Here is a 13058-nt window from a genome sequence, read left to right on the forward strand (position 1 = left end):
ATTGAAGACTTAAATATGAAAGGTAAAAACTATAAAACTTTTAGAAGATAATATGGAATAAAAATATGGCTTTGGGATAAGGAAGTATTTCTTAAACACAAAACTGCAGACCATTAAGAAAAGTGCTAATAAATTCCACAATATAAAAATGAAGAACTTGTTTATTAAAAGACAACTAATAGAGACTAAAAAGACAAGCCATCTACTGAGGAAAGATATTTGTATTGCTTATAAGGGTTAGTATCCAAATAATACAAACTATTAAGGAAAAGACAACCCTGTAGAAAATAGGGCAAAATACTTCAATTGTCATTTTATAGAAGTGGAAACCTAAACAGCAACCAAAAGATGTTCAGCTCACTACAAATCTGGGAAATGTGAATTAAAATCATAAGGAGATAGAATTTCATAGTCATCAGATTGGCAGAAAATAAAATTTGTGACAAGGACATGGAACAATCATAATACATTCCCAGTGAGGGTGTAAATTGGTTCAACCATTTTGGAAAGTGGTTTGTTATCAAAGTTGAAGATAAGAATACTTTGTGACCACCAAATTTTACCTCCTACTCTTAGACATATTTTGCCTCTTGTGTTCCAGTAGATATGAACAAGGATGTCCATAACACTAATCCTTGTAGTAGCCTCAAATACAAACAAATGGTCCTTAAGAGTTTAATAAATGTGATGTTTTCATAAAGTGGAATCTTAATTATTTGTGAAAATGAAGAATTACTGCTAAAATAATGTTAATGAATTTGATGGGGAAGAAAAGTCCCAGAACATAGTCAGTATGACTCAATTTTATATGATGTTTAGAAAGCATGAAAAGCTAAGTTATAAAATGTTTAGGGATCTATTAATAATGTGATAAAACCATAAAGAAAACAAGTTGTTTTGTGTGTTTACTCAGTGTTTAATACAATCAATTAAAAGCGTGGAAAAACAAGATAACTGAAAAATCCGTGTCATTAAAGCTAAAGTTTTGTGTTTAGAAGGTAAAAAGGCTATCAAAGTAAAACCTCTAATTCCCTGTGATGCTGCACACTAGACTTTGAATAATATTGAAAATTCTGTGGCTAAGTTTTCCTTCTCTTATTTAGTCTCAGTAAAGTGTTTCCTCTCAGGCCAATGTTAATAGCAACCTAAGCAAAAATTCTCTCTTCTAACCTTTTGGGAATTTAAGTATGATTTTATTTTCTTGTTCTAGAGTAGAATTTCACTCTAGTATAGAACATAATTTGCACATGAGCAGATCTCAGACGCCTTTAGGAGGTGGATGAGCTGCACAGCTGTGAAAAAAATGTGTGTTTAAATTGTGAACCCTCTTCTCAAAATAACATGGCAGGTTATAAAACAAAGCTCTATATAGGGATCCCAGAGTGATTGTACTGTGCTTATTTGAACTTTCCACTTTAAAAATTGTTGTGAGTGGAGCTGCCCTGGATGGTGCTTCAGAGGCAATCACCGGACATTGTAAATCCTCACAGGGCCCACTGGATGGAATGGAGGAGAGTATGGGCCATGATGTGGACCATTGACTATGAGGTGCAGAGGTGCCAAAGATCCAAATCCAATGGATGTGTCATGATGATGGGAACGAGTGTTGCTGGGGGGGGGAGAGGTGGGGTGGGGGGGTGGGGTTGAATGGGACCTCACATATATATTTTTAATGTAATATTATTACAAAGTCAATAAAAAAAATAAAATTTAAAAAATAAAAAAATAAAAAAAATAAAAATTGTTGTGAGAAGAAATTCTGTTCCTTCCTGAAATGTAGAAGATTTGAAGTTTTAGCATAAATATGTACTTTTGCTAAAATGCTTAATATATTTATCTACTTGACTTTGTGGAAAAGTCTTGGTTTTAGAAATTGATTTATTTGTGGATTTATTAATTCTTGAATTATGGTAGTTACACTCCTAAAAACTTGATACATTTTTTTCAATTCCCATACCATATTCTCTTGGCCATTAATGTTCATTTTGAATGACATTTATTTTATGTAACAGTTTATATGTGGTTTGTTGAACTATTGTTCTTAAACGATTAGTAAAAGGAAGTATTACATCACTAGCTCAGATTTCCTTTTATTTATTCATTTTGCTTTATGAAGCATACCTCTATGCCTGTTATTCATGTTCTGTTGCTACATTGTTTCCATTCATTTTAAGAAGTGGTTTCCCAATAAAACTAGAATTTTCAAAATATATAAAACTTTAAGTTTTCTTTGATTTTATTGTGAAATATACACTTTAATATTATATATTTCTGACAAAGCTAAAATTGTGCACAGCTGATGTGTCAATTTACCTAAAATTTATGTAACACTGTAACCAGAATGCTAACTAAACAAATCCTAGTAAAAACACTAGAATATTTTAAAAGACCTTAAATTTGTTACAAATATATACTAGAGTCAGTTTAAAGGGGTAAAAAAGAGATGAAGCTGCCCTAATAGACTGCACAAGAAAAGGTTGAAGTGGCAGGGTGATGGAGATATGAGTAAAAGTATACAAAGATTTTTAAGAGAAGGACTCATTAAACTATTCCAAGAAAGAGCATGTGGCCAAACTGAAGGGAGAGGAAAAACATGGGTTGAATGAGAATTGAGTGCAGTACTATATTTTCAGCAGTTTGCTGCTTTCCACTGTTAGCCTATTTTGGGTTCAGCTGTTGCACTTGGTAGTGCAAAAACATTAATAGGCTGGGAAAATCATGTACAAATCCATGTGATTTCCACATTATACTAAAATCATCCCCATCCTGCTTAGTGAGCTAATTTGTGTTGCAGAAGAGGGTTTTTGTTGTTGTGTTTTAGTTTTTGTTGTTGTTTTTTCACAGACCAGCCTATACTAAGAATTCAAGAGATAGTTTTGTTCTTCACTTGAGCCCTTTGACTAATAGTCCACAACCTTTTTGTAAGTTGATTTTGTGTGTGTGTAATGGAAATACTACATCTAAAAATAATCTACTGCAATCTTTTTCCCTTTAAGGTTAATCTATAAAAATAATAGATGCATTAAAGAAAAACTAGAAAATAGAAAAACAAATTGCCAATTTGCTAGTAAAATAATAGCTTTTGGGGGGGGGTTATATTTTCTTTTCCTCAGAAGTTTTTGTAAGCTTTTTTGTTTACTTCACAGTTTTCAAGATATCAGTTTAAGGGCTCTAAATATTAGACTGAATAAATGTGCTCTAGTTTATTTCCCCATTTCTCTATTACTGGATATATTCTTAGATGAACATGTGTATGGTGTATGTGTAAAAGAGAGATTTTTTTCCATACATAAGATTACTTTCATCAAACTGGCCCATAAGTGGAATTATTTGGTCAAAAGATAATGAAAATTTGAATGATTCCTGATAGATATTACTAGTTAGCTTTCCTAGGTCCTTGCCCAAAATTGCATATTTGATATTTTTTAAACCATTGCTAATATGAGCAAAAATGGACTTCATTAAATAGTTTAGAAACAGCTTTTTTTTTCCTCCTTGAAAATATAGTGGCAGTTCATATCTTACTAAGAAAATCTCAGCCTTTTAATATCAGTACGTTTTTTTAAAAAACTTTGTGTGCGTCTGCTCTTTGAAACTCCTTGACATATTTGTTGCCATAGTATTGGTTTATATCTGAAAGTAATATTCTAAACTTGTCATTCAGAGGAATAACATATGTTTGCTCTCATGTAAATTAGTTTCTAATGAGAATTATTTAGTTAGTAGTTACTAAGAGACTAATTTTTGAGTATCTGTTGCATTAAACAACTCAATGCTTCTGTTTTAGTATTGCTAAGAATACAAGTTCCTTAAAAAATTGAGTGTCATCTAATGGACAAAACTTGAAATGGCTGGTTTATAATTTTGGTACTTTTATTAGCATTAGAACCTTAGGTAAATGGCTTATTTACCTTCCATTTTCCTATTCATAACAATGAATTTCAGTTTTCTGATTGTTACGTGAGAATGTTTCCTACCTTTAAGGAGTTGTTTCTTATAACACTTAAAGACAGTTAAGTTAGCACAGTGCTTTTAAGTTCTTATCATTTTAAATCATTATGATTTGAGTTCCTGCTCATGCCCAGCATTTGGTATGATCAATTAGGAATACAAAAGTAAAGTACTCTTTTACCCCTTATGGAATTCAGTCAGGAAGAAAGGACTATACATAGATTTAATTTAATTGGTAGTTCAGAGTAAGTAGAGATGATTCATTTTAAAACCCATAGCATACTGTGTGTGATGTAGTAACATCTCAGTAAATGTTTGACACTACAATTTGGTACTCTATAATTTTATGTTCTCTATGATTTGAATATAAGTGAAGACACAGATGAAAAAGGAAGAATGGAACATTAGAAATTAGTTACTGCCTTCTTTATTAGGACACTGGGTGCTAAAGAGTGGTTTTTTGGTTGTTTTTTGTTTGTTTGTTTTTGTTTTGCTTTGGTTTGTTTTAAAGAAGCAAGACTTCCTTCACAAATGAATTCTCATTCATCACACTTTTGTATTCTCTATGGGTAGAGAGACTTTGGTGATAAAAATGAATAAATAAATTTGGTCAATAACATGTGACAAGATGTCAGCTGTGAAATATATGGTGTGCATATATAAACACGTTTGTGTGTGTGGTTTTGATAGTAGGCTGAAACAGAAACCTACGTTGTTATAGTTTGACCTTTTCCTTTTTTTTTTTTTTTTTTTTATAAAGTCTTGAGTGTTTCAAGTCTCAGATATAGGTGTAAGTGATGGAGATAGGGACTGGCTAGGGAGAGAATAGTGTTAAGATTTAAAATGGATAGAATTCAGGTCTTTGGTTACCCATGAGTGATGTGTATATACTATTGCGAGGATATCTGGATTTAAATCCTAGCTTTTCCACTTACTAGCCAGGATAACCTTAAATGGACCACTTAACCCCTCTGAATTATTTTTTCCTCATCTATAAAAGTGGGTTAATAACATTGCCTATTTTTTATAAGGTTTATTTGGTAGTTAATTGACATTTAGAATATAAAGTATTAAGTGCAATGACTGGCCTCCCAAATTTTAGCTATTACTGTTACTGATAATTGAGTGCTCGAAACTACATCTAGAAGTAGGTTATTAGGACCCCACATTTATTATTCTATGTTAAAAATTGGCCAGTTTTCATAATTCTTGATGTAGGTTGCCAGTTATGTTCTAAGTACAATAAAATGGAGATACTTCCCCTTATTTCAGTTATGTAAGTGTAAGTAGATAGAATAGAATGATGGAAGACATGGAAAGTTTTTCACTGAACTCAGAAATTCAGAGGTATCTTTATGACCATTGAAAATGAATTAAATAGCATATTCTTTCACTTTCTTTTCTGGTCAGTTATTCTCTCAAGACAGGTTTTTCATTTTTATTTAAATTGAAGTGTGTTTAAAAAAGCAAGTCATTCAATAAAATAAAAATAAAAAAGGATCGTTTAGAAAGAACTTTTTCTTTCCTACTGAAAATAGTTTAAACCCTACTAAGAGATTGTCAGTACTTGATCTAGAACAAAGTTAAAAATACTAGAATTTACAAAAGAAATAATGAATTTATAGATTTACCTTCACTGGGAATGAATATGGTGAATAAGAAATGTTGCCACTTTTTTAAAAGATTTATTTTATTTATTCCTCCCCGCCCCCCTTGCCACCTGTGGTTCACTGTCTGCTCTCTCTGTGCTGCACATTCTTCTGTGTCTGCTTGTCTTTTCTCATCTTCTCTTTAAGAGGCACAGGGAACTGATTCTGGGATCTCTGATGTGGAAGACATTTATTCAATTGCTTGAGCTACATCAACTCCCTGTTTTGTTGTGTCTCTCAATTGTCTTTCCTCAGTCTCTTTTTGTTGCCTCGTGCTGTTGTGTCAGCTCGCAGCATGGGCCGTCTCCCCCAGCTCACCTTCACCAGGAGTCCCTAGGAACCAAACCCAGGACCCCCTATATGGTCGACGGGAGTCCAATTGCTTGAGCCACATTCACTTCCCATGTTACCACCTTTTATTATAATATACTGTAAAAATTTTAGAAATGGTTTACCCCTTTTTATAGTAAACATTTCATATTTGAGGGAAAAACCTGTTTGGAGTTATTGGCTAAATAATATTTCAAATTTGGTTATTTTCAGGATTGAACCATATGTGAGACTTAGAGTAAAAATCATAGGTTCTTAGAATATAGTCATAAATCAAATAAAGGATCTTTTTAGTTTTAATAATAATAGCCACTACTTATTTAGGGGGTTACTGTGGACTAGGTACTTAATCAAGTATTTAAAAGTCATTATTTAATTTTGTTTCTATCACTGATACATATGGTACTATAACACTATATTTTATTTACTACCATTTCAACCAGTATGAAATAAGTTCTGTTCCTTGTATTATAACCATTACTGTCTTTGTTATACAAATATTGTACTTAACTACTATGTAAAATAATTGCAAAATTTCTCTGATTTGCAGATACTTAACCTTTTCCCAGAAGTTAAGAATATTAAGAATTACATTGATAATTGTTTCCTTTATTGCAGAACTGTAAGAGTAAATGGGTCCAGTGATTGGAATGACTTCAGATAAGAGAGCTGAAACCCCAGGAGCTGAAAAGATTGCAGGATTAAGCCTGATTTACAAAATGGGAAGCTTGCCTGAAGCTATTGATGCTCCTGGGCCAAAGGCCACTCTAGTGGACAGTGAGTCAGCAGATGATGAACTCACAAACTTGAACTGGCTTCATGAAAGTACTAATCTTCTAACAAATTTCAGCCTTGGAAGTGAGGGTCTTCCTATTGTTAGTCCATTGTATGACATAGAGGGAGATGGTGTGCCATCCTTTGAACAGTCTTGCTACCAGAAACCAGAAAAAAAATCAGCAACCTCAAAGCCTCCTTACTCCTTTAGTCTTCTCATTTATATGGCTATTGAACACTCTCCAAATAAATGTTTGCCTGTCAAAGAAATTTATAGCTGGATTCTGGACCGCTTCCCATATTTTGCTACTGCACCAACAGGCTGGAAGAATTCTGTTCGACATAATCTTTCCCTAAATAAATGTTTTCAGAAAGTGGAAAGAAGCCATGGAAAGGTCAGTGTTTATGAACATTGCTATATTTTGGTGTGTGTGTAGTGGGGGGGGGTGGATTACCATTTAGGTTTTAAAATATGGGAAAATCAAGGGAGTTAAAAAATTACTTCAGTTTGAGCTTGATTATATTAGCTCACCATTTGCTTTCATTTGAGTTGTTTTAAAATTTCTTAAGTATTGTTCTAAATCTAGCAGAATTATGTTCAGTCTGCTATAGGTATATAAATTAGTTTTTTAGCATTCTTAGTTTCCACAGATGTAAGAACCTCTGAGAAAGAATATTTTCTAAACTTCGTTTCTGTAGTGCTCTTATAACTGCATCAGTATATTATTCTCATTCAGTCTGACAGTCTGCCTTATAATTAGAATATAAACTATTTACGTTAGTGTAATTAATATGGGTGGGTTTAAATCTTTTACCTTGCTGTTTGTTTTCTATTTGCTTTATCTCTTTTTTCCTTTCTGCTTTCTCTGTTTTCTTTTGGATTGAGTATTTGTTATGATTTGGTTTTATCTCTCCTGTTGACTTATTGGGTATACCTCTTTGTTTTATTTTTGTTAGTGGTTGCTATGTGGCTTTCAGTATACACCTTTAATTTATCAGTCTGCCTTCAAATAATATTACACCATTCCACCTATTTTGTAAGAACCATACAACTGCATACTTCCCCTGTTCCCTCCTTCCTTTCTGCTATCATTGCCATACATTATAAACCATATAAAAAATTGTTACTGTATTTGCTTAAAGCAGTCAATTTTATAAGAATTTCAAGAAAAAATAAATTTGTTTTCCCACATTTTTACCATTTCTGTTCTTTATTCCTTTATGTAGATCAAGGATTAGCAAACTGCAGCCTGCCATCCAAATCTGCTTTTGTAAATAAAGTTTTATTGAATCAAAGCCACACCTGTTTGTTTACATATTGTCTATGGCTGCTTTTCGCTACCATGATAGAGTTGAGAGACGATATTGCCTGCAACATTTAAAATATTTAAATATCTGGCCCTTTACAGAAAAAGTTTGCTGACCTTTATACCCTTTCTACTATCAATTCCTTCTGTCTGGATAAGTTTATTTAACACTTCTTTAGTGCAGGTCTGTTGGCAATGAATTCTTTTTTTTTTCACTTTTTTTGGGGGGTGGAGAGTGGGTAATAGAATTCTAGGTTGACACTTTTTCTTTCAGTACTAATGATTTTACTCTGTTGTCTTCTGGCCAGCATGGTTTCTGATGAGAAGTCTGCTGTCTTTCTTATCTTTTTTACCAATGTGATATTTCTTATAGACAGTCTTCAAGATTTTCTCTTAATCACTAATTTTCAGAAGTTTGTCTATGATGGGCCTAGATGTGTGTTCCTTCTTTTTTTTTTAGGAGATACCAGGGATTGAACCCAGGACCTTGTACACGGGAAGCAGGCACTCAACCACTAAGCTACATCTCCCCTGATGTGTTTATATTTATCCTACTTTGGTTCCTCAGAGGTTCTTAGCTCTGTGGTTTATCTTTCATCAATTCTAGAAACTTTTTGCTCATTATCTCTTCAAATATTTCTTCTGCCTCGATTTTTCTCCTGCTTCTATGACAACAAATAGAAATGTGTTAAACCGTTAAACCATTTGTTATTGCTCCACCCTTTGGGTTTTCTACCCCTTCCGCAACTCTTTCTTCTCTTTGTTTCAGTTTTGTGAATTCTTATTCAGCTTTCTTCCTGTTCACTGTTTCCTGTGCTGTGCTCATTCTACTGATAGTCCCAACAAAGAACTTCATATTTTTCATTTCTAGCATTTTCATTTTCATTTGACTTTTAAAAACTTTCCATTTCTGCTAAAATTCCCCACTAGATCCTTTAACATATTAATTATAAGTATTTTAAAGTATTTGATAGTTTCAACATCTGATCCATCTCTTTGGATCTGTTTTTGCAGATGGTTTTATCTCTAGTATTTTTGTGTGTGTTTCATAATTTTGGATTGAATGTCAAAGATGTTTGAATACTAGAGACTGAGAAACACTAGAAACAGGCATTCCTCTTCTTTCAGGTTGTTAGTGTGGACAAGTATTGATCAATCTAGTTGATAATTGAACTGGGTTTGGAGTTTGTGTTTGCCATGGTTACCCTCAAATACATTACAAGCTTCAAATTCCTGCAGAGATGGACTGCTCATACTTTGTGCTCAGTTGAAGACTGGAGGGTCATATGATTTTTCTTAGCATTGCTGCTCTACCTTTATCTTTCACCTTATGCCTTGTTTGGCAGTGGGAGGAGGGTAGAGTATATCTCTCTCTTTCTCTCATGCTCTTCCCCCTTCCACAGCAATAGATTGTTTGCTTATTACTTGGTGAAAGGATCTAGTGGAGGCAGGACAGGTTTCTCAGATCTTATGCTCTACCTTTAGATTTAGGCAGCCCCTATATACTTGTACTTCAGTGGCAGAACTTTTCTTGCCTCTCCCATCTATTCAATGCAAAGTTTAGTGCTACACTCTTCCATCACTAAATATCCACATGTGGCTAGTGCCTGTGTATTGAACAACACAAATAAAGAATATTTCCATCACTGTAAAAAGTGCTGTTGACAGCACTGTTCTAGAGCTCAACCCAGTCTCTTGCACTTTTCCATCATGGTAGATGAACTCTGCCTAGTGTCAGTGGGAGGTGTTGGACACAATTGAGTATGTCATTTTTCTTGTAGCTTTCTATATCCTAAGTGGTAACAGAACTCTCCTATTCCCTTTTTTTTTTTTTTTTTAAGATTTATTTATTTATTTCTCTCCCCTCCCCCCCCCACACCGGTTGTCTGTTCTCTATGTCTATTTGCTGCATCTTCTCTGTCCGCTTCTGTTGTCAGCGGCACGGGAATCTGTGTTTCTTTTTGTTGCGTCATCTTGTTGTGTCAGCTCTTCGTGTGTGCGGCACCATTCCTGGGCAGGCTGCACTTTCTTTCGCACTGGGCGCCTCTCCTTACAGGGCGCACTCCTTGCGCATGGGGCTCCCTTACACGGGGACATCTCTGAGTGTCAGGGCACTCCTTGCGCACATCAGCCCTACGCATGGGCCAGCTGCACACGGGTCAAGGAGGCCCGGGGTTTGAACCGCGGACCTCCCATGTGGTAGACGGACGCCCTAACCACTGGGCCAAGTCCGTCACCTCCTATTCTTATTTAAATAAATAAGAGTACCTTTCTATGGAGGTGTTTCAGTCACAGCTTTACTCTGTTCCTATGTTGAATCTCCAGGTCAGAGATTCAGAATGGGCTCTGGTGGCTGAAATCACTGAAGAAAAGCACCCCAGCCTCCCTGCCCCTTTCCCTGAAAGAAGACATCTGTTCTCCTCTCCAGCTTAATATTTTGGGGGTAGTGGTGGGGAGCCATGCCCAACCATCACGGGGCTTGGTAACTCATATTTGTCGTTTTGGCTTCTTTTTCTCTCTGTCCCTCACCCTCCTGGGAGTTGTGTAGCACTGTGCTGCTTTGCTGATCCCCAAAGCAGTTCCCTCGGACAGCTTTTGGCTCTTTCGCCACTGTTTTTGTGAGAGCATTCAGCTCTGCCTGTTAGTCCATCACCTTCTTCCCACAATCACCCATAAGTTTGATAAGTTGTGTTCTTGTTTTCATTTTTCTCAATGTATTTACTGATTTCACTTGCAATTTCTTCTTTGACCCATTGGTTATTTAGGAGTGTGTTTTTACCTCTGTCCTGTCTATTATTGATTTCCAGTTTTATTCCATTATTATCTGAGAAGGTACTTTGTATAATTTCAGTCTTTTTATATTTTTTGAGAGCTGCATTGTAAGCTAACATGTGGTCTATCCTGGAGAAAGATCCATGGACACTTGAGAAGAATGTATAACCCACTGAGTTTGGGTGCAGCATTCTGTATATGTCTGTTAGATCTAGCTTGTTTATAATATTGTTCAAGTTCTCTTGTTTTCATGTTGATCTTCTGTCTAATGATGTTTATAATGTGTTGAAATCTCCAACTATTTTTGTAGAGATGTCCATTTCTCCCTTCAGTTTTGCCAGAGTTTGCCCGTGTATTTTTTGATACCCTAGTTAGGTGCGTAGATATTTATGATTGTTATTTCTTCCTGGTGGGTTGTCCCTTTTATTAATATATAAAGGCATTTTGAATCTCAACTTTTTTGCATTTAAAGTCTTTAGTCCAGTATTAGTATATTTACCCTGCTCTTTTTTGGTTAGTATTTGTGTGGAGTACCTTTTTTCCAAGCTTTCACTTTCAGCTAGTTTGTGTCTGGGTTTCGGGTGAGTCTCTTGTAAACAGCATAGGGATGACACATAGTTTTTTTCCCCCATATGTCAGCCTGTATTTTTTAATTGGGGAGTTTAATCCATTCACATTCAATGATATTACTGTAAATGCACTATTTACTTCCACCATTTTATTCTTTGGTTTTCATGTCATTTCTTACTTTCATCTGTCTTTTTACTCTTTTGGTTGCCCATTCTGCTATTCTTCCTTCTATACTCTCCTACAGGCCTCTTTCTCCTGTCTTTTTCTTTCAGGCTATAAGGCTTTCTTTAATATTTCTTGCAAAGTTTGATTCATTTTTATAAACTCTCCTGGTTTGTTTGTGAATGTTTTAAACTGACCTTCATATTTGAAGGAAAATTTGGTTGGATAAAGAATTCTCAGCTGGCAGTTTTTCTCTTTTCATATCCTAACTGTATCACACCACTGTCTTCTTGCCTCCATGATTTCTGATGATAAATCCACACTGTTACTGGGCTTCCCTTGTATGTGATGGTTTGCTTCTCCCTTGCTGCTCTCAGAATTTTCTCTATCTCTGATCTTTGACGTTATGAGTAATATGTGTCTTGGAGTAGGTCTGTTTGCATTTATTTTGATTGCGGCACTCTGTGCTTCTTGGACATTTAAGTTCATTTCTTTTGTGAGAGTTGGGAAATTTTCAGCTATTATTTCCGCAAATACCCTTGCCCCATTTCCCTTCCCTTTTCCTTCTGGAACTCTCATGATACATATGTTGTTGGGTTTCATGTTATCATTCAACTCCCTATACCCCTTCTCAATTTTTTTTCCATTCTTTTCTCTTTGTTCTTTTCTTTCTTTACTATCAACTGTTCTGTCTCCAATAGCACTAATTCTTTCTTCTATCATTTTCAGTCTGCTGTTGTATGGCTCTAATGTGTTATTGATCTCACCTATAATATATATTTCCATGAGTGAAAGTAACAAACCTCTTATTTTTTTAATTCAGGTTTTCAGATTCTTCCTTGAGCTTGCTCATTGTCTTCTTGATGTTCTTTGTCTCTTTAGCTATGTTGACTTTTCAACTCAATGAAAATTTGTGTGCATCTCGATTACTTTTCTCAAATCCTGCATCTCTTCTGGTGCTTTGATATATTTCTTGGGTCATTTCTTCCATTTTCTTAGTATGACTTGGTTTTTCCTGATGTTTAGGCATCTGATTAGGGTGGTGATGCTAGATTTTTCTCTCATAGGGTTTTATTGATGGGAGGCTGTGTGTACTGCTGTCATTTGATTCTTGGTTCAACAAGTTCTGGGTCTTTAGGATCGTCCTTGTTAGTTACTCAAAACTGGACTCTGGACCCGGTAATGGGTTGCAGACCCATTTCCTAGGGCCTTGGGGAGGGAGGCTTTAAAGGTTGGAAAAAGCCTATCTTATTTACTTTTAATTTCTTCACATGCACTTCCTTGGTCTGCCAGCAGATGGCGCTTAATGCCTGGTCAGAGTTTGTTTGCTGCAACACAGACTGGATCAGTGTGACAGAGGGTCTTTCTTGGAAACTATAAGCCTTGTAATTCAAACTTTCTCAAAGGCCATTTTCTAACCTTTGCTGGCAGCCCCCTCTCTTCCCAGGTAGGAAGTAATTCCACTCCCCTCTGTGTCCTCAACAACCAGTCCCAGTCAGTAGAGAGGACGATTGAAAGGGTTGAATCTCTTTAGTCCCTTGCT

At 35.3% G+C, this 13058-nt stretch overlaps 1 protein-coding gene across 2 annotated transcripts in view; it reads left to right on the top strand.

Annotated features, from left to right (window-relative positions):
- Window positions 1–13058, top strand: part of FOXN2 (forkhead box N2) — a 79191-nt gene that overhangs the window by 39445 nt on the left and 26688 nt on the right. For both annotated transcript variants that reach the window (XM_023588861.2, XM_004458771.4), the window contains exon 2: window positions 6549–7099. In XM_023588861.2, coding sequence (XP_023444629.2) covers window positions 6563–7099 — 537 coding nt within the window. In that variant the 5' untranslated portion in view covers window positions 6549–6562. The remainder of the gene's footprint in view (window positions 1–6548; window positions 7100–13058) is intronic.

The sequence above is a fragment of the Dasypus novemcinctus genome, chromosome 17 (genome assembly GCF_030445035.2).
Source record: "Dasypus novemcinctus isolate mDasNov1 chromosome 17, mDasNov1.1.hap2, whole genome shotgun sequence".
In the NCBI taxonomy this organism is placed as follows: Eukaryota; Metazoa; Chordata; class Mammalia; order Cingulata; family Dasypodidae; genus Dasypus; species Dasypus novemcinctus.